Source organism: Geotrypetes seraphini, chromosome 5 (assembly GCF_902459505.1).
Source record: "Geotrypetes seraphini chromosome 5, aGeoSer1.1, whole genome shotgun sequence".
Classification (NCBI taxonomy): Eukaryota; Metazoa; Chordata; class Amphibia; order Gymnophiona; family Dermophiidae; genus Geotrypetes; species Geotrypetes seraphini.
The window spans coordinates 15,791,907-15,818,326 of NC_047088.1; the positions used below are offsets into that span (position 1 = coordinate 15,791,907).

The 26,420-nt window shown below is 43.1% G+C and overlaps 1 protein-coding gene across 1 annotated transcript in view; it reads right to left on the minus strand.

Annotated features, from left to right (window-relative positions):
* Positions 1–620: 620 nt before the first annotated feature.
* The window catches only part of ZDHHC15 (zinc finger DHHC-type palmitoyltransferase 15), a 122,246-nt gene continuing 96,446 nt past the window's right edge, over positions 621–26,420 (minus strand). The window contains exons 11-12 of the mRNA XM_033946694.1: positions 3,170–3,248; positions 621–1,430 (exon numbers count right to left, since the gene is read on the minus strand). Coding sequence (XP_033802585.1) covers positions 3,205–3,248 — 44 coding nt within the window. The 3' untranslated portion in view covers positions 621–1,430; positions 3,170–3,204. The remainder of the gene's footprint in view (positions 1,431–3,169; positions 3,249–26,420) is intronic.

A 26,420-nucleotide genomic window follows, 5' to 3' on the forward strand; every position in this document is an offset into this window, starting at 1 on the left:
TTTTGCTGCTTCCCTCTGCTCCCAGATGACAAAAGGGCCAAATGTCCCTCTAAGGTACAGCATGCACAACCACACACATGGCCATGCATCATTCCTGAACCTGTCGCAGGAGAAATGCCACTGGAAAGACTGCCCAGTGAAATCAAATGAAGCCGCAACCACGTTCTTAAGTACGAGTCGTGCTTAAGTTGGGCGTCTGTAACTCGGGGACTGCCTGTACAATAGGAAATCTGAACTACTGCTCCCCCTTCGTGCACTGGGTCAAAACCAGGACTGGCTCAGTTTATCTCCCCCCCCAAAAAAACATGGAGCTCTGTGACCACTAGATGTATGGTTGATGTAACTCAGGTAGTAAGATTACATTTTGTTTTTTTACCTCTTTTTCTTGCCTGTTGTCCAGTAGGGTAGTCGGGGAACAGCTCAGTCTTAGGCTCCCCAAAGTGCATAAAGTGACAGAGTAACAGGAAGAGGTAAAAACCAAGCACATTGATCCCAGAGGTTCCTTCAAAGGAAGCTCTGGGATGGAGGTGCCGCTGCTCCTGGCAGGAAACTTCTGAGCCCATTCCTCTCCCCTCTTAGGTACTGTACCCTACCCTTCTAAATAAATCTCACGGAAAGACTGCAGAAATTTGCATTCCCTGTTTTCAAAATTGTTTCCAAAGTAAGGCTTGGTTATTTCTTACATGATCAGAATAATTTTATCAAAATCTCATACATAAGCAAACACAACATAGAAACATACATCATATGCATATAAGCAACCGTGTGCACATAATCAGTATGCTCTCTCGGCCACACAGACATACAAACACAAGACGGTAGGAACCCAGTTAAGACATTTAGTGAGGCGCCACCTTCACGGCCTGGTCAGAATACTGTGGTATATGATGAGAACAGAAGGAACAGCTTCATGTTTCCTGTTTGTTAGGAGGTAATGAGGCATGCCACGAAGGTGACAAGGAGAGCTAGCGGGAGACAGTAAATACTGAGGTAAGTGGGGTCATTCTGCAGAGGGTACAGTCTCAGAGGAAACTTCTCCTCAAGCCGTCAGCTTGTGAGAAAACCCACAGAGGTTTGCAGGGTGGGAGGGCAGAAAGGCAAGAGAGAGCCTTAGTTCAAATTCATAATGGATGAACGGGGCACTAACTCTATAACATATTAACACTTTAACTTATTGTGCTTTCAAAAAGAAAAAAAAACAAAACACTCCCCAAACTCAAATTATGCCATTCAGTAGGAATGATCTGATCAGTATATGAGGCCTGACACAAACACCATGGTGACAGGCAGTCCATATAAATTCCTCTGGAAGTTGTATTTCCAGTAAGATAATACAGTACTTCATGGTAACATCAGGTCCCGATGAGCCTTCTGTCCACTGAACAGAGATCCATACACAATATTGAATGGCTTAGCTTCAGAAGAGAATACTGAAACACAAACAGACAAATGATGAGACATGAGCAGAGATGAGAGGTTATGCAGACAAAGCCAAAGAATGTGGTCCTTATTGCTCCGTAAACAGGACAAAAATGGCTTAATGATTCAGGGAAGCTTCAGCACGCAATGCGGGGTTCGAGTTTTCTTTGACAGATGGAGCTGTGATCAGTGAATGGTCTGATTTTACCTCTGGGAAACTTGCAGTGAGTGCTGGGGCAATGGTATCTAGAAAGCTTATACTCAGCTGCACAAGGTGATTCATATTGTTTCTTTGGCTTGGTATCCAGACTTGATGGTGCTAGTTAGAGAATGACACGGGAATAAATTTATCACCATTCCTGCCCCTTCCCCATGAGCTCGTCCCCGTCAGCTCAGTCCCCGTCCTGCAAACTGTCATTTCCCATTCGCATAAGCCTCAAATAGTTATGATTTTATACTGAACTTATTTTATTAAAGTATAAAAAGAGACAATATTCTGTATAATTGTCATTTTATAAACACAAATAATACAGAGCAAGGATCAACAAAACCCATCTCCCCTCTCTTTCACAAATATCCCCTTCACTATTGTGAAAACTGAACAAACCAAATTACTACAGAATACTACATAGAAAATACTTCAGTCACACATGGCAGGAATAGTGTTAGGGGAGGGCAACTGCCCCCTGGTCAGAGAGAGAGCCCTAAGCCAGCTGGAAGCTAAAGAAGCACAACCTGGGCTTTGCGGTCCCCAGTTATGTCTAATACCAGCTCTAGCAGGATACATATTTCAAATCTGAAATATTTTAATCACAAAATATAAAATAAAATTATTTTTTTTCTTTTTGTTGTCTGATAATTTTATTCTTCAAATCACATTGGTCTCAGGCTTTGGTTTTAGGTTCCTTCTGCCTTCAACGTGGCATGGCTGGCCCTGAAGGTAAAATAGGTGCAAGAGGAACTGGGGAGGAGATGCTGAGTCTGACATGGGCACAATTTTTTTTACCACAGGAGCAAGACTTTTCACCGCTCCCACGGGGCGGTAAAAGGTCTTGTCCCCGTTCCCGCGGGGCAGTGAAAGGTCTTGTCCCCATTCCTGCGGTAAACCAGTTGCAAAAGTCTCCATTCCTGTGGATTTACTGCGGTGACCACGGTTTACCGTGGTAAACGGTCCCCGTGTGATTCTCTAGTGCTAGTTTCATCTCTACCAATCTGATCTCAGGGTAGTCAGTCTCTTGAGTGCTTTGGTTTGTTCCAATGCATTTGGAGAACTATTTTGTACCCTCACAACCAGCTACATACATTTTTCAGAAGCACTGGAATTTGTGTAGCTGGAAGACAAAATGTATATTATGTAATGTGCAGTCTGATAGCGACTACAGAGCTGATGTCCTGCAGGGTGAATGTGAAATGGAAAACTACTGGTCTTGGCATTGTCTAGAGAGATTAATGTTCTTTTGTCAGTTTGTCATGTAATTTGGTGGTGTTTTAATTTTTGTAAAATGATTGTAATGTCATTTGTGTATATTTATGAAAGTGTTGATGTACTTCGCTTTATAAAAGGCGGATTATAAATAAACCCCCACTCTGGTAAAGGGTCTTTAACATCTTAGCTGTGATCTTTCTGTACATAAATCAAGTCCCTGCTTTTAGTTTAGGCAGCAGCAAAGGACAAGCGTGTTTTTTCAACCTGTTTTATCTTAGCAGAACCTGTGTACAGTAAAAACATGGGGCATCGTGAGAGACTTACCTGTGATGGAGCTGTGGCTTCAGATTTTCAGCAGGCTATGTTTCCATTTCTATGTCCACAGCTGAGTTCCTGAGGTGACCTAACAAACACAAAACCAAACCCTGTTAACAGGCAGCCAAGCTTGTGAGGTGGGTATGTGAATAAGTTACACCAGTTTTCATAGAGACTCTCCCTCTGAAAATTATCTCACAGAAAGTACGTGCACACATAAATTCACCTGCTCTTTGGTACACACACACCTTGACCATACTTTCCAGCGACAGAATCCACAGTTTAGTATGTGCTATTTGTAAAAATTCTTTCTATGATTTGTTTTTAGTCTGCTGGCCATTAGCTTCATGGAGTGTTTTCTTGTTTTTGTACTATTTGACAGGCTAAACCAGTGTCCCTCAAACTTTCCGAAGCTGCCGCAGCTGGAGGGCACCCAGAAATGTGCAGACGTTGACGTGATGACATCATGCGCACGTGTGACGTCATTGTGTGAACGTCTGTGCGTGTGCAGAGCCCGCTATTACTACGACCGGAGGAGAGATGCTGGCTGACTGCCTACGGGATGTGCCTCTCGCCTCTCCTCCTTGCCGCTGTCTTGCGGCATACCTGGACTCTCGCCATGCACACAGTTTGCGATACACTGGGCTAAACCAATCTTCCACCTTCCTCATGATTTATACAGTTGTACCATAATTCTTCCAAGCTGAAGAGCCCCATTTGCGCATTAGTACCATGAGAACTGACAAAGGCCCAGATTCTCAAATCGGTGCCTTAAGTTATGTGGCAGTAGGTGCCTGACTTAATTGGCTTGATTTTAATTGGCGTAGTAATTGATTGCATCATTTAAAATCAATTAAACTCATTTTTAAAAAATGGAGACGCCCATAGGCACCAAGAACAGTGCTGTTGACGGGATTACAGAGGTGCTCTGTGTAAGATATGTAGGCCTTTAAAACACTGGCCTACATTTCTGGTGCCAACCTTAAACGTGAGCCGCAATACTGCAAAGGGTGCTGTTGCATGATTGGCACGCGATCGGTGCCACTTTTGGAGGCATTGTTTGCAGAATCTGCCCCAAAATGCTAAGCAGTTGTGGTGGCTCATCGCTGCTCAAAAAGATTTTTGATATCCCCAGTAAAGCCCCCAAAGGATGCTTTTCATTTGCTGCAAATTACAACGAAGACTCCACAAAACCTCAGGTCTATAATCCTAAACAACACATGGATGATACAGGCACCCACAATACAACTGAAAAACAACCATCTCTTTCCCTCCCTTCCTCTCTCCCAAGTTCCTGCCTTGTGTCCCAATACATTTCCCTCCCCCAACCCACCCCCTGGATGTGTAAGGAAATCTAATAAAAAGAGATACATGACAATTATTACGATGCAACAAATGCAGTCAATGGGCTCCACACCCTATTAAAAGTATTAATAAACCTTAACGTTCTGCATTAATTCTCTCATATTTATAAATGGTACAAACATTTGTCCACCAAAATGTATAATTCAGTCTGTCATAGCTCTTCCAATTATGTGCAACCGCTAACCAGTTAGCATAGTGGACAATGTGCACATATACTGACAAGTAAATCCAGACCTACTCCAACTCTCTGCCATTGACCGCTCCGACCAAGAGGAGAAAATAATTGCCCAGTGGTTATCATGCACAAATGACAAAAACTAAACAGTACACTTTAGCATATCCCACAGGTAATTTTTGCTGTGTTAAATGCTGGTGCCTCTCACACAACTTAGTAAAAGAGCCCTAAAAAGCATAATGTGTCTGTGTATTAATTCAGTCAACTTGCCTTGTGTCCAAAAACGCATTCCCTCCCCCACCTCTTTCCCTCCCTTCCTCCATTCTCTCTCCCATTGTTCATGCCTTGTGTCCAAAAACGCATTCCCTCCCCTCTTTTGTGTTCCACGTTTGCCTCCCAGCCTCATTTGCCAGTAAATTACCATCCAAATGTAGCTCGAGCTGCGAGGCTCGTCTTCTATTTCTTGCCTGTACTGCCGCAACACATAGCGGACCGGAAGTCTTCCCCAATGTCAGCGCTGACATCGGAGGGCTTAAGCAAAGCCCTCCCTCCCACGTCAGCACTGACATCGGAGAAGACTTCCAGTTGGCTATGTGTGCTAGGGCAGGGCAGGTAAGAAAAGAAGACGAGCCTCGCGGCTCGAGATGCATCGAACCCCGCAGGATCCCTGTGACCATAGGGGGCGTCCCCACGGAATCCCCGTGACCCTAGGGGGCATCCCCATGGGATCCCCGCGACCCAAGGGGGCGTCCCCATGGAATCCCCGCGACCCGAAGGGGGAACCCGCAGGATCCCTGCAGGTCCTGCGGGATTCCTGTCGTCCCCGTGCAGCTCTCTACAAGGAACACGAGTATAGAATGTCATGTGCAACCCTGGGTAAGAGCGAACAAGAAAAGGACCTGGGTGTACTGATAGATAGGACCCTGAAGCCGTTGGCACAATGCGGCAGTGGCAAAGAAAGCAAATAAAATGTTAGGCATGATAAAGAAGGGAATCACAAGTAGATCGGAGAGGGTTATAATGCCGCTTTTTAGAGCAATGGTCAGACCACACTTGGAATATTGTGTCCAACACTGGTCTCCCTACCTAAAGAAGGATATAAAACTGCTGGAGAGGGTGCAGAGACGAGCAACAAAGCTAATAAAAGATATGGAGAACTTGGAATATGAGGAACGACTTAAGAAACTGGGACTGTTCTCCCTTGAGAAAAGGAGACTGCGAGGGGACATGATTGAGACTTTCAAAATACTGAAAGGAATTGACAAAATAGAGCAGGAAAAAAAATTATTTTTAATGTCCAATGTGACATGGACAAGAGGACATGGACTGAAGCTAAGGGGGGGACAAGTCCAGGACAAATATCAGGAAGTTCTGTTTCACGTAACGAGTGGTGGACACCTGGAATGCTCTCCCAGAGGAGGTTATTGCGGAATCCACCGTTCTAGGATTTAAAAGCAAACTAGATGCACATCTCCTTATAAGAGGCATAGAGGGATATGGGTGACTAAAATTACGCCAGGTGTACACCTGGCTGGGCCTCCACGTGTGTGGATCACCGGACTTGATGGACCGAAGGTCTGATCTGGAGATGGCAGTTCTTATGTTAAATACCTACATGATATAAATGCGCATGAGTCAAGTCTCTTTCATTTGAAAGGAAGCTCTGGAATGAGAGGGCATAGGATGAAGTTGAGAGGAGATAGGCTCAGGAGTAATCTGAGGAAATACTTTTTTACAGAAAGGATGGTAGATGTGTGGAAGTCTCCCGGTAGAGGTGGTGGAGACAGAGACTGTGTCTGAATTCAAGAAAGCCTGGGATAGTCATTTGGAATCTCTTAGAGAGAGGAAGAGATAATGGTTACTGCGGCCGGGCAGACTGGATGGGCCATTTGGCCTTTATCTGCCATCATGTTTTCTACGATTCTATGTTTCATATCTACAAAAATAACCAGTTATTTTGTTGATTGTTTACCTCAGTTCGCCAATTGGATTTGAGGCTCGTTCACTATCTGCTTTCCCCTAGGTTCTAGTTGAAAAGCTGATCCATCTCCTTTTTAATTGTTAACTACAGCCTGGGGGAAAACAGATGTATAACTACAGATTTTATCAACTATGCACAAATTCTATCCCATCCCTGATCCTGCCCCCAAAACATCTATATTCAGTGTGGGTAAGCTCAAACGGGCTGCATCTCCATAAATATACCCACACATAGTCTGGGCAATTTCAAGCTGTAAAGCTCTGTTTTATGCAGACAAATAGGTTTTAAAATTACCCTTGGGAGTCATGATTTACCTGAACTCCTGAAGCTCTCCAGGTCCAGAGACTGGATTAAATTTAAATGCAATGAGAGTTTGCTTCTATTTTGCTCTTTGAAATAAATGAACTGACTGCTCCCCCTTTTTCAAGGGCACAGCCCTGCTGTTTCATGTGGTTGATTTTATTCAGGCTAATTATCCCCTTTAGATCACTGTACATGTCACTGGCTGTTATTCAGCTGATTCAGCCACTATGACAGCTAAATATCTTCCAAATATAATGGAGCGTTTCAAGATCTGGTCAGCCAGAAAATTACACCACAGTGTCGTTCTTCTGTTGGAAAGACTCCAAACTCTGTTATTAGCACACTCGACGAGCATGTGCTCGACAAACACAAATGAGGTGTCTGAGAATGCTTTAACGAGCATCTTTGAAATCTGGTACGCTCCCTCCTCCTCTCAAAAGGCTTAATGCAGTAGCTGAGTGCGTCCTATTGATGCTACCAGAACTCATCACTTCTCTAATGCCTACTAGATGTACACATCACAGCTCACCCAGTAATCAATTTTCCTGACATGATGAAAAATAAAATCCAGTGCAAGGGGAAAAAATAGCTCTTCGATTCCAAATATTTTAATCCCATAATTAATGCTACAGCAAATTCTTCCTCCAATGATAAAAAATAACAGACATGGAGAGAAATGCGTTTGCTATTTCTATATTGCATAGGTCCATATGTATGCAGTGCTGGAAAAACACTATTTTGGACCCTATGCAAACATTTTTGTGGGCCTCTACCACAAACCCTCATTCACATCTTTATTTGCCACTTGTAGAGCCACATTCATTCTCTCTCTATGTGCTGGCATCCCCCCCACCCCTTTTTTCACCCCCTATCCCATTCACCTCTCCTGACTGAAATGGCTTGGAATGGAGAAGTAGCTTAATAGTTAGAGGAGAAGCTGAAAACCAGGGGCTCCAGGGTTCAAATCCCACCGATATACCTTGTGATGTTGAGAAAGCCATTTCACCAGTGGTTTCCAAACCTGGTCCAGATTTTCAGGCTATCTACAATGAATATTCATGAGAGATCTGCATGCGCTGCCGCCTTGGTTTGCAAATCGCTCTTGTGAATATTCATTGTGGATTTCTTGAAAACCTATGTGGCTGGGGTGCCTCTGCCTATGATCTGCCGAATATGTCCCCTGCTATTTACAAGTAAAGCAAGTTGCATGTACCAGTCAGAACATCACTTAGTGCACAGCTAACATTTACATGCAAATGCAAATGGTGCTGAAGGTCTAGAACTGCATCCCTAAATGGGAACTACACAGACTAAAATTCAATGTGAAGAAGTGCAGAGTGATGCATTTGGGGGGTAGAAATCTAAGGTGGGAGGTGAGAGGCTGATAAGCACAGATGGAGTGAGGGACCTTGGGGTGACTGTGTCTGAGGATCTAAAGGCTTCTAAACAGTGTGATATAGCCAGAAGGATGCTAGGCTATAGAAAGAGGAGTAACCAGCAGAAGAAGTGAGGTGCTGATGCCCCTATCTAGGTCTCTGTGTTCAATTTTGGAGGCCATATCGGGCGAAGGCTATAAAAAGACTTGAAGCGGTCCAGAGGAAGGCAACGAAAATGGTAAGGGGTTTGAACCAAAAGAAGTAAGAGAAAAGACCGGAAGACCTAAATATGTATATTCTGGAGGAGGGATATAAGAACATAAGAAGTTGCCCCCGCTGAGTCAGACCAGAGGTCCATCTTGCTCAGCGGTCCGCTCCCGCGGCGGCCCATCAGGCCTAGTGCCTGAACAGTGGTCCCTGATTAATTTTGTAACTTACCTCTAATCCCATCCCTATTATCTACCTTTACTCTTATCTGTACCCCTCAATCCCTTCGTCTTCCAAGTACCTATCCAAAGCTTCTTTGAACCCTTGTAGCGTGCTCCTGTTTATCACGTTAAAATACTTGAAAGGTATTAATATAGAACCAAATCTTTTCCAGAGAAGGGAAAATGGTAAAACTAGAGGGCATTAATCGAGGTTGTAGGGAGGAAGACTTAGGAGCAATGTTAAGAAATTCTTTCCCACGGAGAGGGTTTAAGTTTCAAATTTTCAAGTTTATTAGGATTTTATATACCGCCTATCAAGGTTATCTAAGCGGTTTTACAATCAGGTACTCAAGCATTTCCCCTCTCTGTCCCGGTGGGCTCACAATCTATCTAACGTACCTGGGGCTATGGAGGATTAAGTGACTTGCCCAGGGTCACAAGGAGCAGCGCGGGGTTTGAACCCACAACCCCAGGGTGCCGAGGGTGTAGATCCAACCACTGCCTCCCGAGGGAAGTGGTGGAGAGGAAAATAGTGACAGAATTCAAAAAAGTGTGGGATAAACATAGAGGATCTCTAATTAGAAAGCGAAGGATGTAAATTAAAGAGCTAAGGCTGGTACTGGACAGACTTGTGGTGATTTGGTGTAGGATGGGGCTGGGGAGGGCATCAATGGGAACTCCACTAACTTGAGGATGTTACTGGCCAGACTTTATGGTAGATATCCTGGTTGGATAGGCTGGAGTGAGCTTGGACGGCAACTGAAGCTAGGACAGTACCGGATGGACTTTACAGTCTATGCCCCAGAAATATCAAAGAAAAGAGACAAGTGAATTTAATCATGTATTTTTAATGGGTATAATTAATGGGCAGACTGGATGGACCGTTCAGGTCTTCATCTGCCGTCATTTATTATGTTATCATATCCCCTTGAATTCTCTGTATTGAGGCCATCTAGCACCGGCTTAACCATTTGGCAGACCAAGTGGTTGCCTAGGGTGGCAGCTTCTGCGGGAGGCAAAGAAAAGCTCCAAAGTGAGAAAAAAAACTTATCAGCAGGAAGGGTGGGTAACTTTTAATAGCCCATTTATTCTCCTATATAAAAAAATACATGAATATATATAAACAAAACTTTTAATGTTTAAAAGTATGACACCAAATTATGCAATTATGGGAGTGGTGCCATTGAGTTTAAATTATCAAAATCTTAGGAGGGGGCTAGAGATCCCAGCAATATTTGGTGTGGGGGGGGGGGGGGTGCGTGGCAAGCCTGAGGCCTTCTACACTCTTAAAGAGCAATTTTCTGAATCTGCCAGTCATATGTGTATGCGATCTACACCTGTAAAGCAAAGATACTTACCTGTAGCATGTATTTTCCTGTGGCAGCCATATATTCTTACACGTGGGTGATGTCATTCACAGAACCTGGTATGGACACTGTCAGTTTAAAATGTTTAGTTAGTGCCCATACCATGTGCATGACAGTGCCTTCCTGCCCAACGTTCAGTAACTAAGCTAAGAAGCCAATTAGGGGAGGTGGGTGAATTGTGAGAATATATACCAGCTATCCTCAGAGAACACCTGCTACAGGTATGTTTCTATGCTTTCTCCAAGGACAAGCAGGCATAATATTCTCACATGCAGGACTCCTAAGATAACAGGATTATGGCTCTGGATGAGGATAATGGATATATAAACATAAGCCTTGTAAAACCCAAGAGGGCTGGAGGGAAAGTTGGCGCTCAGGTAGAGAATAGATTCTGCAGAACTGCTTGTCCAAACAACTGTCTCTTCTGGAATTTTGTTCCAAACAGTAGAGAGAATTAAAGGTATAGATTGAAGACCAAGTAGTCGCTTTCCATATGTCCTCAACAGATGTAAGCAGAATTGAGCTACCGAAGTAGTCATAGCTAGGACATTATGGGCAGTCACATGGTCCTGAAGCATTAGCCCAGCCTAAGTATACACTAAGGAGATATAGTCTACTAGCCAAGTGGAAGTGGCTCTCTTGATAACAGGAACTCCGAGTCAGGGTCAAAATAAAAGCCATAAAAAGCTGGGTGGATTCTTTATGAGGCTTAATCTGTTGTGGTTTTGGAAAGCAAACAGGCACTGGTTGAGGTGGAAAACATGCATAAAGCTTTGATTTTAACCTTTAAAGCATTACAATCGAGCCACCCTGATTATTTGGCAAAGATCTTGGTACCATATAGGCCAGTCCGAAATCCGCATGTCGTTGCTCTCAGCCCATTTAGTTAGGCTGGCTTCCACACATAATTCTGCCTTTTTTGCTTCTGCTCCATATCTGTTGAATTCCTATCGAATTACGTAGTGATCTTTCTTATATTAAATTTAGAAGCTATTGAAAACTTATTTTTTTGATTTAGCATTTTCTTAGGAAAATCTATACCTCTCTGGATTGGAATCTAGAGAGGAGTCTCGGATGCAGCTTTTATATTTTATTTTTATATGCTTATACTTACATATTTTTATCTTTTTTTGTGATAATGGAGTTCTTTTTTTTTGTTTTTAATTCTTGAAAACCGCTTTGATGTTATAAACATAAGCATATTGGTTGAGGTGGAATTCTGAGACCACCTTAGGCAGGAATTTTGGATGAAGTTCGAAGCACTTCTCTGTCATGGTAGAATCTTGTGAAGGGAGGATCAGACACAAGAACTTGAGTTCACACACACGTATGTGCAGACGTGAAGGCAATAAAGAAAATGATTTTCCAAGTGAGAAGTCCGAGAGAGTAAGATATAGGCGACTCAAAGGGAGACTTCATTAGAGCACACAGTAATACTTTAAAATCCCAAGCAACAGGTGGACGGACGCTTGGGATAGGCTTTTCATGAAACGGGCTACCAAGGGACGAATAGAGAAAGTTTTTTTTGTCCAAGGTAGAGTGAAACACACTGATAGCACTTAGATGAATTGGTTTTTACACCGGAGTTAGCAAGGTGGAGAAGGTAGTCCAGTACGGATGGAAGTGGACATGTGATGGGTTCCAGAGAACATGATGCACATCAGGAAGTGATAGCTGCACTGACTGGAGGGTTTTCTAGATGCTTCTGACAGCAGATACTGCAGCCAAGAGACAAAGTATTTACTTGTTTACTGAAAGAAACCACTAACGAGTGAGGGTTGGGGTAGCAATGGGAATGGTTGAAACTCCTAAGGTTTCATGGCTGAGGGTTCTAGGAGAAGCAGAGACCAAACATGGTGTGGTCAAAGCATTGGTACGATGATCATGGTGCCTCAATCTTGGTGAAATTTGAATAGAGTGTTCTCAATATGAGATATTAAAGGAAATGCATAGAAGAATTTGTCCTCCCAATGAATGAGGAAGGCATCTGATGCAATGTGACTGAGTGTATAATCTGGAGCAAAATTGTGAAAGTTTGCTATTGTGGGGGGAAGTGATCTATGTCCGGTGTTCTCCATTTGGAGAAAATCTGACATAAGAAGGATGAGCATTCATGAGACTGAAGAGTCTGCTCAATTTATCTGCCGAGACATTCTGCTTCCCCATTATTGGAGAGACTACTCTGAGAAGTATGCCCGTAGGCAGTTTCCCAATTCCAAATCTCTATTGCTTCCATGCAAAGGGGGTGAGATTCTGTGTCCCCTTGTTTGTTGAGGTGAAACATGGCAACTTCACTAAGGACTATCTGTTGGAGGAGACAGTCTTGGAATCTTCTGACAGCATTGCTTATTGCTTGCAGTTTGAGAAGACTGAGGTTTGTTCATTGCAAGACTATACTTCTTGAGTGTAGAGACCATCAAGATGAGCATCCCATCCTAACATCAAAGCATCTGTTTTTACAAGTTTGTGATGGAGAGAGGGCTGGAAAGGAAGACCTTGAATGAGATTGTGAGGAACTATCCACCACTGGAGAGAGTGATGGAGATCTGAGGTGACTTGGATTGTAGCAAACAGATATCCCATGGTTTGAGATTATTGGGTCAACAGGGTCCACTGTGGAACTCCGAGGTAAAGATATGCCAATGGAATGACATGCACCATTGATACCATGTGACTAAGAAGGTATAACATCCGACATATGGAAGTGGATCAAAGGGAGGAGACTGACACAGGTGAATAAGATTGTCCAATTGAGATTTCTGCGGTAGAAAAGTTTAAGTTTGAGTAGTATCTAGGAGAGCCCCTATGAACTCCAGTGCTTGACAAGGGTGCAGATGTGACTTTTGGTAGTTGACAGCAAACCAGAGCAGCTCCAGGAGATGAATTGTTGAAATGATAGCATGAGGAATTGTTTGAGATGATGAAGCTTTGATCAACCAATCGTCTAAGTAGGAAAATATATGAAACCCCAATATATGAAGGGCTGCCGCCACTACCACTAGGCATTTTGTATAGAAACAAGGAGCCAGTCCAAAGGGCAAGACTTTGTATTGGAAATGTCGAGATCCAATGTGAAAATGAAAATACTTTCTGTGAGCAGTAGGATGTTTATGTGAGTGTAAGCCTCTTTGAGATCCAAAGAGCAAAGACAATTACCTTTTTCCAGTAGAGGTAGAAGTGTTCCCAGAGAGACCATGTGAAACCTCTTTCAACAAGTATTTGTTGAGGCCTCAGAGGTCTAGAATTGGTTGAAGGCCTTGTCTTTTTGGTACCAGGAAATACTTTGAGTAGAACTCTCAGCCCCTCTCATGCAGAGGAAAAGATTTTATCGTGTTTAGCTGGAGAAGGGCAAAGAGTTCTTGGTGAAGGAGGGTTTTCTGGAGGGAGCTGAAAGGAGACTCTATTGGTGGGTAGTTTGGACGTTTTCTGATCAAGCATAAGGCATAGCCTTGAGTGACGACCTGAAGCACCCACTGTTGTTATAATAGTTCAACATTGATGAAAGTAGATTAATCTGCCTCCGATGGGGAGACTGGGAGGAAGAAGCAGTGAAATGTTGACAATGCTCTCCAGAAAGGAGTCAAAAGGAAGATTGCTCTTTGGACTGAGATTGAGGTTGTGATTTCTGTAACCTTTGTTGCCTTGCATGGAGTCGCTGAGCAGGAGGCCTAGAAGATAAGAAAGAGGGTCGATTGTAATATCATTTGGTGCTATAGAAATATAAGCAGTTAGATGAGGCAGAATATCTTCTAGGTGAGGAAGAAGATGGAGAGATTTGTGATTTAGATAAAGTGTTCTGTGTGGTTTTTTTTTTTATCTCATCAGCTACCTCCTCAATTTTATCCCTAAAACAGGTCACCGTCCTTACAAGGAACATTGGAAAGGCATTCTTGAACTGAAGTTTCCAGATCAGATACTCTAAGCCAAGCCAAGTGGCTCATTGCAATTACCACTGAAGATGTTCCATAAGAAACATCAAATGCATTGAAGGTTCCTCTAGCCATATACTTTCTCGTAGTGAACAAATTCTTAGAAGAGAAATAAAAACCATGTTATTTAGGAAATTTATCAAGACAAGCTGATGATATAACCAATTACCTCAATCTATCTCCAAACCCTAAATGTTGCAAACAAATAGCTTTCCTGTAATCTTCTGGATATGATCAGAATCTCCTCTTTTTGTAATCCATCTAGAACTGCATGGTATTGGCGGAATAAAAGACACCAATGTATGAAGGGCATAGACAAAGTGGAGAGGGACAGATTCTTCAAACTTTCAAAAACTTCAAGAACGAGAGGCCATTCGGAAAAATTAAGAGGGGACAGATTTAGAACCAGTGCTAGGAAGTTCTTCTTCACCCAAAGGGTGGTGGACACCTGGAATGCGCTCCCAGAGGGCGTGATAGGACAGAGTACGGTATTGGGGTTCAAGAAGGGATTAGACAATTTCCTGAAGGAAAAGGGGATAGAAGGGTATGGATAGAGGATTACTATACAGGTCCTGGACCTGATGGGCCGCCACGTGAGTGGACTGCTGGACATGATGGACCTCTGGTCTGACCCAGCAAAGGCACTGCTTATGTTCTTATTGAAATAGTTTTAGTTTGTCTGGAGGGAGGAATTCCTCAAACTCTTGAAAGTTGTTTAAGTAAGGATGTAAAATAAATGGACATGTAGAATTGGTAGTCCATAATACTGTTGATAAGCATAGATGATTGGAAAATGTGTTTGCCAAAAGAGTCCAATGTCCTGTCTTCTCTGCCTGGAGAAGCCAAAGCATTAATATTGTGAGCTGCATGATCGTTTGAGGGCAGATTCCAAAACAAATGAAAGATGTTGAAGTTGAGTTCCGCCAGAGCTTGGACACTTTTGAATTCAATATGTTGTGTCTATCTTTTTAGGAGCTGCCTGGTCTGACAGGGAACTCTCCCAGTTCTTAAAGCTTCTTTCATGACCCTATGCAAAGGAACCTTAATGCATTAATTTGGTGGTGCTTCAAAGTCAGTAGTTCCTCCTCTGTTTACATTTTGATAGCAGAGCCTGCCCCTTCTGCCTAACAAAGCCAGTACAAGATATACTTTCTGGTGGAGACTTGCATCGTTGAGGAGGAGGGGAAGTATCAGAAGGTATACAATAGGATTCTTCTGCTGAGCATTCTGGGAAGTCTTCAACTGAATGGATGGAAATATCTGAGTCAGTCTCCTCAAAGTACTCCCTGCTAGGCAAGTGAAGGAGTGTGCATCAAGAGTTGACTGTGTATTGAGATGGAAGTTGATGGTCTGAGGCAAGAGATACTATAACTCCTTTACTGATGATGATGCATGTGTCGAGTGGATCTGTGCCAACTATGATGTTCAACATTGAGCAGGGGTGCATGGCCTTGTCCTTGATCAACGCCTCAATGTGTCCTTGGGGTTGGGCTAAGATTGGTATGGAAGCCTTTAAAGCCTGTAAAGACTTCATCTTTGCCCCAAAACCTTTTGTCCAAGCATAGCCCACATCTTCTCCTGGAGAGATGGTGCCAGTACTGGAAGAGACATCAGCATGGAAGCAGTCTGTTGTACTGGATGTTGGGGTGTTGGAGACCTCAATGTCAAGGCACGCCTATGAGGAATCATCAGCTGGATGGAAGGCCTGGTCCTCGGTGCATTGATGCTTACTATGCGTCCAGCAAGTCAACATTTGGCAGGATGCAGTTCCATGTTTAAAAAGGGAATAGATGAATGCATAGATGAAGAAAAAGTTGAGTCCTGATGCTCTGGATGCTATGTCGATGCACTCAGTGCTGATGTTGATGTCTGAGTCATAGGAGGCTGGGTGTCAGGTTCTGAGTCCCCCGCCAAGCTCAATGTCGATGCCAATGCAGTACTGAAAAGTTTGTCAAACTTAATTTTTTGGCTTTCAGTGACCACTTTTGCATGTGGAGACAGAGGACACACCTAGTGCCCCAATGTTCAGAACCCAGACACTGGGCATATCAATTATGTGGGTCAGAGTCTGAAATGATCCGATTACATAGAGATAATTTCTTAAAGTCACTCTGTATCCTCTTTGATATGGAGGAAAAACAGCTGATGCTAAGTCATAGGACTTAATGGCCCAAGGAGGTCAAGTAACTAGGATGCCGAAAATGGTTGATGCCCCTAGGAGGAAAAAAAGGGCTCAAAGTGGCCCAAATCCAAAAAATGAGAAATTGACAAAAATGAACTAAAGTTGAGTAAAATACACGAACACAAGAAAAACAAGAAATTATGAGGAAAATAGAGAAAAATAAGTACAGAAGACAAAAAAAAAAAGGCAGCTGAAGAGAAACCTGAGGAAACAGATTCCTCAGCTCCATAGAAAATGAAGAAATGATGCTCCCATGAGTCAACATCGGGGAGAAAGTCACTGGAATGTACGCAGTATGGACACTGCTGAAGATTTAAAGTGACAATGCACTTGGTAGTATCTGTACCGGGTTCCATGGTTTACGTCACCCACATGTGAGGATATTATGCCTGCTTGTCCTTTCAGAAGGAGTGGTTTTCTGAACCTGCCATTCACACATGCACAATTTACACCCACAAAGAGCAGTTTTCTGAACCTGCCAGTCACATGTGTATCCAATCTATATAGGTAATTGCTGCTATTTCCATGGGCAGATGCTTTGAAAGTGACTGCCATAGCAATATAAAGTACTGGATGTTGGGGTGTGGGCGACCTCGATGTCAAGGCACGCCTATGAGGAGACAAAGACCAATTGACCTCTCCCTCATTTAAGGACCTATATTATACTAGAAACACCCATTTTTTTCTGCAACCACACCTCCGCAGTGAAAATTCTCTAAACAAGTTTAAAACAAACCTCAAAACATTTCTATTCAAAGACGCATATCAAAATTGCAATTAAGAACCCGATAAAGGGAAAATAAAAACTAATAAATAGAGAAAGGCTTTCAGGAAGCGTCATCCCCTTTTTCCTCCTGTTTTATCCTCTCCCTCTTCCCTGCCTTTTATTTTTAGTTACACAATGTAATTAAAATCTCCCTCCTTCCCCTGGGCCTGTCTTAATTTTGTCCTTGTCCTGGCCTCAATCCCCCTTATTTTTATTTCAATTTATTTTTTTAAGCTATTTTAAATTATTGTAAACCGACCAGATACTTCTGATGGTTGGTATATCAAGCTATAAATAAACTTGAAACTTGTCTGCCTAGTTATTCCTTTCCATTCTCCAAGGGAATATCTAGATTGCATGCCTATTATTTTATTGCTATTATTTAAAAAATGTATATACCACCTAAATCTAAGCGAATTGCAGTGCAACATACATAATATAAAACAAAAACCAACTTAAAAAACATGATAAATCCTTAACACTGAAACTGATTAACATTCCTAGATTGTAGTCTGCCTTAATAGCAGTACACAGACACTTCCACTAGGAGGACCCATTTCCAAGCAATGCGTTTAAAGCGTATATACTGTTTAATATACTTTGTTATTCTGCTTGGCTGCCTGCACAAAACAGCAGGCACACCACACTTAGATGCCTTTAGGGAGTATTTTATGCTAATTTTCTAAGCGTAACCATCTGAGGAGTCTGTCTCTAAAAATTAGCTTAAAAGGTACATGTACTAAAGGCATCTGTGTACACGACATCCACGTGCCCCTGATACCTGTGATATCTGCTCATTTCGTTTATTGATCCAAGTACTGGCTGGACAAATCCCCTAGTGACTATACGAAGGTTGGATGGGGAACATTTTTACTTGCATACTTTGCAATGCAATTAGCTTGACAAAAAATTTGTCTGAACTTATCTAGAGCCCATCATCACATCTAGGATTTCTATTTCTGTTCACACGTTTCTTCCATCTTATGAATTCTGAGGAATTGTCCAAAATGGCTTATAATATAAATAACAAAAATACAAATATAGTTCATAAAAAATACAATTAATAACATACAAATTAAAAAGCCATTAATCCTTATTTTACATAGGAAAGAATGTTGAGATAGGAATTGGGACATCCAGGATGGGATGTTCACAATGTCCCCAATACTTTACAAAAGGCTCTGACAAATGTGTGTATATATTTGCCTGAAAGTATAATGGGAGCATGAGTTTCAAAAAGAAGAGAAGTATCACTTGGCATCTTCTATGTGTAACTGCTGGCAAAACCAAATGTAAGTGGCAACATTGGCTCCTAGAAGTGTAATTTCAGATAATTATAAGTAGAAGTGCTGTATTCCAGAAAAAGAGACGGAGTGCAGCCAATTAGAGACCAGTGCCCTGAATGACAAATTTCTAGTTTTCAAACACTAAATAAATACCAGGAGGCTAAGCATAATTGCCCTCTCAATCACTTAGTTCAACCGTGGCCAGATGCCTAAATCCAAGTTTAGGCAGGCAAGGGAGCCAAGATAACGTCGGAAGGTGTAGGACTGTTTACATCGGCTTGCCAGGAGTGACTCCGTTAGCAATTGGGAAGAGAAAGGCTAAGCTAAAGACTTACCTTTCGGTCATGGCTGAGCCTCCCCGAATGAAGCAAACGACTTTGGACACCTGTGTGTTTCAGCACCGCGCAACATTTCCTTCATCTATGAGTGGTTCCAAAGGTTCCTTGGACGGAGTCTGGAAGGGGCATCATTAAGTCCCATGCAACGTGTTCCTCCACCGCAACCTCAAACCTATTTCCTTGCATGTGGGGCTGGCCCCTCTGCCCTTTTTGACAATGAGATGGTACCAACTTCTATTTCTGTGTCGCTCATACCTAGGTAGGCTCAAGGCGACTTAAAGAGGGGGGTGAGGAAGGAGAAGGGGGAGGAGGGATGGGAGAAACGAAGAGGAGGGGAGAGGGGGGAGGGAGACGGGGGGAGGATACAGGTGTTTAAGTGCCAAATAGATGAGTTTTCAGTTTCTTCTGGAATATGGTGAAGTTAGGTTCCGTCCTGGTCATTTTAGTAAGATTTTACGCCTAGAAAGGTGAGCATGGAGTGGAAAACACGTTTGTATTTCAGATTTTTTGTGGAAGGGAGATTTAGAAATATTCTGTTGAGGGTTCTGGAAGAATTATTTTTCTCTGATCCCAAACAACTGTTAGAATTTTTGGCAGTAAGAGAACCTTCTCTTTTAGTTAGTACCCTCTCGGAAATTCCTTAACCAGCAAGCTGAAGGATAGTTGTGACACCTTTCAAGATATCTGAAAATATTTTCCTTGCTTTATTTCTTGTTTGGTTCCTCTGTTAATACATATTGTAGGCAAAAGGATGGAACTTATTTACTTTTTATATTAACTATTTCTTTAAGATGGTTATTTCCTTCATTCACACTGTTTGTTGAATGTAATGAGAAATTGAATTCAAAAATAAATAATTTCAAGCCCAAGAAAAAGCAGTGCCTTGCAGAAGCTTATACGCATGCCTCATCAGAGGTGCACAAGCCGATGGGGAAATTTTTTAAACTATATCCATCATCCTATTATCAAATGGGGAATATGGACAAAATCCAGCATTCCAAATCAGATTTCCTTTAAGTTTGTGCATCTGGGGTCATCTACATATGCGAATAGTAGCGTTCTAAAGTCAGTAATATATGTGCATGTAGCCTACATGTTTAAATGACATGTCCAAGAAAAACTCTTCATAATTCCATAAAGGTAAACACAAAATAAAAATCTTAACATTTTCGGGTCAACCCATGATAGAAGGTGGGGTTAAGACACTTACTGGGTAAAGTAAGGCAGCAACAAAACGGGGACCAGGACACCTTTCCGTAGAAAGCAAGCATAATTGCAAAGACTTCTCTTGTTGTGATCTGCTCCAGCTGTCTTCTCCTTCCTGCTGCAGTTGTCCTTGATGACAGACAGGATGGGGCAAAGTCAAGGTCCATAAGGTCATCGAAGAAGCAGTGACAGAAAGTACACCAGGATACCATCTCTCTGTCCTGTTCACGCAGTGGGCTTAAAATTAAGTTTTACACTGCTGTAAAAAAGTGTTGATGCTCTTATCTACAGCAATTTTCCTCAGGACCAGCAAATTGTAGGCATGCAGATGGACCGCATTGATTTTAAATGGTAGTCAGAGGTCAAGAGTCTCTTATCAGGAGGCATCGGAAGCTTCCACAACAGATAACTCCTACTGAGGCCTCAGGAGAGGCAAAAATTATGCACACAACTTACACACGAGTGAGGCTTTAAAATTGGTTGTCTAGATCTGAACGCTTGTCAACTCCAGACTCCGTCCTTTCTTTCTTGTGGCACCGTATGCCTAGAACAGGCTGCCTGAATCAATACGTCATGCTCCATCCCTAGCAGTATTCAAATCTAAGCTAAAAGCCCACTCACTGCTGTCAGATACCTATACCCACTATAATCTCCCCAACCCTGAAATGTCCTGTCTAAATTAGATTGTAAGCTCTTCTGAGCAGGGACTGTCTATTGTATGATAAAATGTACAGAGCTGCGTATGCCTTTCAGAGCTATAGCAATAATAAATACTAGTAGTAGTAAGACAGCTTCTGCTCATTTACGGACACAACAACGTTCTAAGGATTCAGCACCGATTGGGAGAGTAAAACTAATCTCTAAAGGAAAGAGAAAAGCAATCTTTGTCTCGTGCCGGGCAATGTCACAACCAGCAGCTTTGCTATTAACGACCGCTGTGCTAAATGAACTGATCCTTCTTTTCAGAACAAAGTGCTATTTTGTCATTCCTCACAGTAGCAGACTAGTAATCAGCTCCCTCTCCAGCAGCTAACCTGGAATGCATGCAGATTTCCTTGTACTGGGCCAAGCAGGCCCCTACAGGCATTCTCTGGCCCAAACTGATGCATTCTCCCCAGCACTTTCATGTCTTTATGATATCTAGTAATGATCTGACCCAGGGCCTATATTCTATAACCCTCCAAAAAGGCAATCTTGATCTGACCACAGGCTTGGAATGATCTAGAGCAGTGGTTCCCAAACCTGTCCTGGGGGACCCCCAGCCAGTCAGGTTTTCAAGATATCCCTAATGAATATGCATGAGAGAGATTTGCATATAATAGAAGTGACAGGTATGCAAATCTCTCTCATGCATATTCATTAGGGATATCTTGAAAACCTGACTGGCTGGGAGTCCCCCCAGGACAGGTTTGGGAACCACTGATCTAGAGTGAATAAAGGGCAAAGTTGCAAGACTCCTACTGTAGCTCAGCTTTATCAAGACTCCCAAGCAGCCAGGCCACATCTGGATTCCTCATCTGAGCAGATGCACTACTGGCTCCTGTGCTGTAGTATCAGTTGTATTAGTGATATTTCTCACATGCACACCAGCTTCTCGGTGGTGGGTGCCAACTACACTCTAGTACAGGGGTGTCCAATGTCGGTCCTCGAGGGCCGCAATCCAGTCGGGTTTTCAGGATTTCCCCAATGAATATGCATTGAAAGCAGTGCATGCAAATAGATCTCATGCATATTCATTGGGGAAATCCTGAAAACCCGACTGGATTGCGGCCCTCGAGGACCGACATTGGACACCCCTGCTCTAGTACAACAAGTCTTGTATCATAAAGCCCCTGGCTGCTTTCAAGATTTATTGGAGTTGTACTGTTCAAGAAGGGAATTAAGATCTGAACATGTTATGGAATGTGATGCGTGTAAAGGTTGGGAACTCTATATTTTCAATAGTAGGAGTAAAATTGTGGAATGCACCAACAGGTCAGTTATAGAGGTCTGCATGGGAACGGAGATCGCAGGAATCCCCCCCTAACCCACGGGACTCCCACGGGGACCCCCCTCAGGCCCACGGGACTCCCACGGGGCCCCCCCTCTAGCCAACGGGACTCCCATGGGGATGGAAGGCTTTGGAAGCAGGGTTCATCCATATAATATAATGGACACATCAGCCTTAGTAAAAGAGGGGGTTTATAAGTTAATTACCTGAACAGAAAACAAAAAAAGGGTTCCACCAAAGAGATTCCACAAGGAAAACAGCAGCACAAACATGGAATTGATGAAACTGTGGAATTGATGATCCTGTCAGAAGTGAGATACCTTGATTTCCAAAAAGCCTTTGACAAGGTGCCTCACGAGCGTCTACTCCGGAAACTGAAGAACCATGGGGTGGACGAAGACGTACATAGATGGATCAGAAACTGGTTGGCGGGTAGGAAACAGAGGGTAGGGGTGAAGAGCCACTACTCGGACTGGATGAGGGTCACGAGTGGTGTTCCGCAGGGCTCGGTGCTTGGGCCGCTGCTACTTAATATATTCATAAATGATCTAGAAGCAGGGACGAAGTGTAAGATAATAAAATTTGCGGACGATACAAAACTATTTAGTGGAGCTGGGACTAAAGAGGAATGCAAAGAATTGCAAACTAGGGGAATGGGTAGCGAGATGGCAGATGAAGTTCAACGTTGAGAAAGGTAAAGTATTGCATGTGGGAAGCAGAAACCCGAGGTACAACTATACGATGGGAGGGATGTTATTGAATGAGAGTACCCAAGAAAGGGACTTGGGGGTAATGGTGGACATGACAATGAAGCCGACGGCACAGTGCACAGCGGCCGCTAAGAGAGCGAATAGAATGCTAGGTATAATCAAGAAGGGTATTACAACCAGGACGAAAGAAGTTATCCTGCCGTTGTATCGGCCGATGGTGCGCCCGCATCTGGAATACTGCGTCCAATATTGGTCGCCGTACTTTAAGAAGGATATGGCGTTACTCGAGAGGGTTCAGAGGAGAGCGACACGTCTGATTAAAGGGATGGAAAACCTCTCATACGCTGAGAGATTGGAGAAACTGGGTCTCTTTTCCCTGGAGAAGAGGAGACTTAGAGGAGATATAATATCATGAAGGGGATAGAGAGAGTAGAGAGGGACAGATTCTTCAAACTTTTGAAAAATAAAAGAACAAGAGGGCACTCGGAAAAGTTGAAAGGGGACAGATTCAAAACGAATGCTAGGAAGTTCTTCTTTACCCAACGAGTGGTGGACACCTGGAATGCGCTTCCAGAGAGCGTAATAGGGCAGAGTACAGTACTGAGGTTTAAGAAACATGGAAACATAGAATATGACGGCAGAAAAGGGCTGTAGCCCATCAAGTCTGCCCACGCTAATGACCCACCCCCAGACTTCACCCGGCTAGAGATCCCACATACATATCCCATTTCTTTTTAAAATCGAGCACGCTGCTGGCGTTAATCACCTGCAATGGAAGTTCATTCCAATGATCGACTACCCTTTCGGTGAAGAAATACTTCCTGGCGTTGCCATGAAATTGCCCGCCTTTGATTTTCAGCGGATGACCTCTCGTGGTTGAAGGTCCTTTAAGAAAGAAGATATCGTCTTCCACCTCGATGCGGCCCGTGATATATTTAAAAGTTTCAATCATGTCCCCCCTCTCTCTACGTTCCTCGAGCGAGTATAGCTGCAGTTTATTTAGTCTTTCCTCATATGGGAGGTTCTTGAGTCCCGAGACCATCCTGGTGGTCATTCGCTGAACCGACTCGATTCTCCGCACATCTTTTTGATAATGTGGTCTCCAGAATTGAACACAATATTCAAGATGAGGTCTCACCATGGATCTGTACAGGGGCAATATGACTTCGGGCCTGCTGGAAAAGGGAATAGAAGGGTATAAATAGAGGATTACTGCACAGGTCCTGGACCTGTTGGGCTGCCTCGTGAGCGGACTGCTGGGCATGATGGACCTCAGGTCTGACCCAGCAGAGGCATTGCTTATGTTCTTATGTTCTTAAGTAATTGCTGCTTTTTATGGGGACGGGCGGGGATGGAGGTAATTCCTTGCGGGGATGGGTGGGGACGGAGAGGATCCTGACTGGGAAGGGTGGGGATGGAGAGGATCCTGGCGGGGACGGGTTGGGACAGAGAGGATCCTGGCGGGGATGGGTGAGATTTCTGTCCCCGCGCAACTCTCTAGTCAGTTACGCTTATGTAAGCCCCCCAAAATTTTGAAGACACAGCTATTTGTTAATGCATTCATGGAAGAGTATGTGCTGTATTATTATTTTGTATATTGTTTGTAAACTGCCTGGATTTTAGAAACAGAATATGACAGGCCACTGGCCCAACAAGTCTGCCCACTCTAAGGACCCTCCCCCCTAAGCACTTCCATGAAGTGAACCCACATGCTTATCCCATTTTTTCTTAAAATAGTACTGTGTTTCCCTAACCAATAAGACAGTGCCATATTAATTTTGGGTCCAAAAAATGCACTAGGTCTTATTTTTGGGCATGTCTTATTTTTCTCATGTACAACAATCATCTCTCCTGCTGCGTAGGGGGATAGAAGGAGGGATGGAAAGATGCTGCACAGGGGGATGGGCGGAAGGGTCAGCGGGGTTCTGCTGTGAGGGGGATGGGAGGAAGGGATGGAAAAATGCTGTGCAGGGGGATGGGGCGGGAGAGTCGGCGGGGTTATGCTGTGCGGGGGAATGGGAGGGAGGGATGGAAAGATGCTGAGCAGGGGGATGTGTGGGAGGGTTGGCGGGGTTCTGCTGTGCAGGGGGGATGGGAGGGACAGAAAGATGTTGCGCAAGAGGATGGGTAGAAGGGAAGGAAAGATGCTGCACATTGGGGGAGGGGGAGAAAGCACTGCTGCCTGCGAATCAGACAGCACTATTGTCAGGGATGGAGTCGGGGAGTGTCGGGGACATTCGGGAGGGGCTTTGGGGTCAATCTAACTAGGGCTTATTTTTGGGGTAGGGCTTATATTAGGAGTATCTTTAAAAATCATGCTAGGTCTTATTTGGGGGGGAAACACGGTATTGATGATAAAGGTTCACACTGCTAGACATCAGATCGGTCTGAATGTTTCCTGCCTAGTGTTCAGCAGTCTAGATGCAACAGAGTGACAACTATCACCCCCTTGATAGTAACAAATTCATTGGAATTTTCCCTCAATATCTAGTAGATGACCATGTGAAAGAATACTGTAGGTGAAGCAAGTTTTATGTCAGAAAGGAAAACAGAGGGGACTCCAAAGCCAATTTTAAATGCATTCCATAGTGGCCGATCTTGTGGCTGAAAAATGGGTTTGGTATTACTCTTCAAACTGATTACTGAGTTAAGTGAATACCGTATTAATTAATGGCACTTTTTCATTAAATCTTGTACTACTTGTAAACCTGAGAATTATTACAGCCCTCATTTGCTGAAGCAAAAGGAAAGTGATGACCAGATTTTATTACAATTCCCAGATACAAGGAATTTAAGATCAAAAAAGATCATTTAAAAAAAGATTATTTCTTTTTGGGTCTTATTTGTTGTCATGTACTATGTTACTAGATTTCTTTATGAGTAGGTGCTAAATCACATCAAGCAATACCAAGCATGGCCATTAGAGGGTAGCACATATTTAGATTTGCGCCAGCCCATTTATATACAATGTTTGGCTAAATTTGACTCAGTCCAGAACATAGCTATAATAGATTATTTGAGGTTGGGGGTGCTATTAACAAGAGATCATGTTACACCATTACTGAAATACTTTTAGTGGCTTCCCACCGAGGCAACAGCCAAGTTTAAAATCACTGTAAAAAAAAAAGTATGTAAAGTGCCATCTGGCTCTGTCATTTTTGTTACATCAGACTAACTTGAGCATTTAAATCACTGTGTTTAGCCATAAAACTAGCAAACAGGTGAAGTGAACCGGTTGATATTGTGTATTTGGATTTTCAAAAGGTATTTGACAAAGTACCTTATGAAAGACTTCTGAAGAAATGAGATGTCGTGTTATGGATTAAGAACTGGTTGAAGACAGAAAAGAGAGTAGGTTTAAATGGCCAGTATTCTCAATGGAGAAGGGTAAATAGTGGGGGTTCAAAAGCTCCACTACCCTTGGTGCAAATCCTGTTCTCAAAAACAGAGATTTCACTTATTACTCCTTCACAATTGCATAATTTAAACCTCTTTCTTTGGCTCTACAACGCACTGTCTACTATACTTCTATTAGGGGGAGAAAAAGCCTTACAATGGTGTGGGTTAACCCATTTTTGAAAACAGTATTTTGTACTTGGTGGAGTTTTTTGCTTATGAGACAGAATTTGACTGGCTTATAACCCACTGGGTTGCCATCTGATATGGAAAGCATTTTTTAATGCAGTTGAGGCTTTTGCTCCACTATTAGTAAATGTGCTTCACTGGGTATCTTCAACACTAGGCTAATAACATTGATATATATTTTTTTGAGATTGATTTAAACATCTCTATCATATCTCCCCTCTCCCGCCTTTCCTCCAAAGTATACAGATAGAGATCATTAAGTCTGTCCCCATA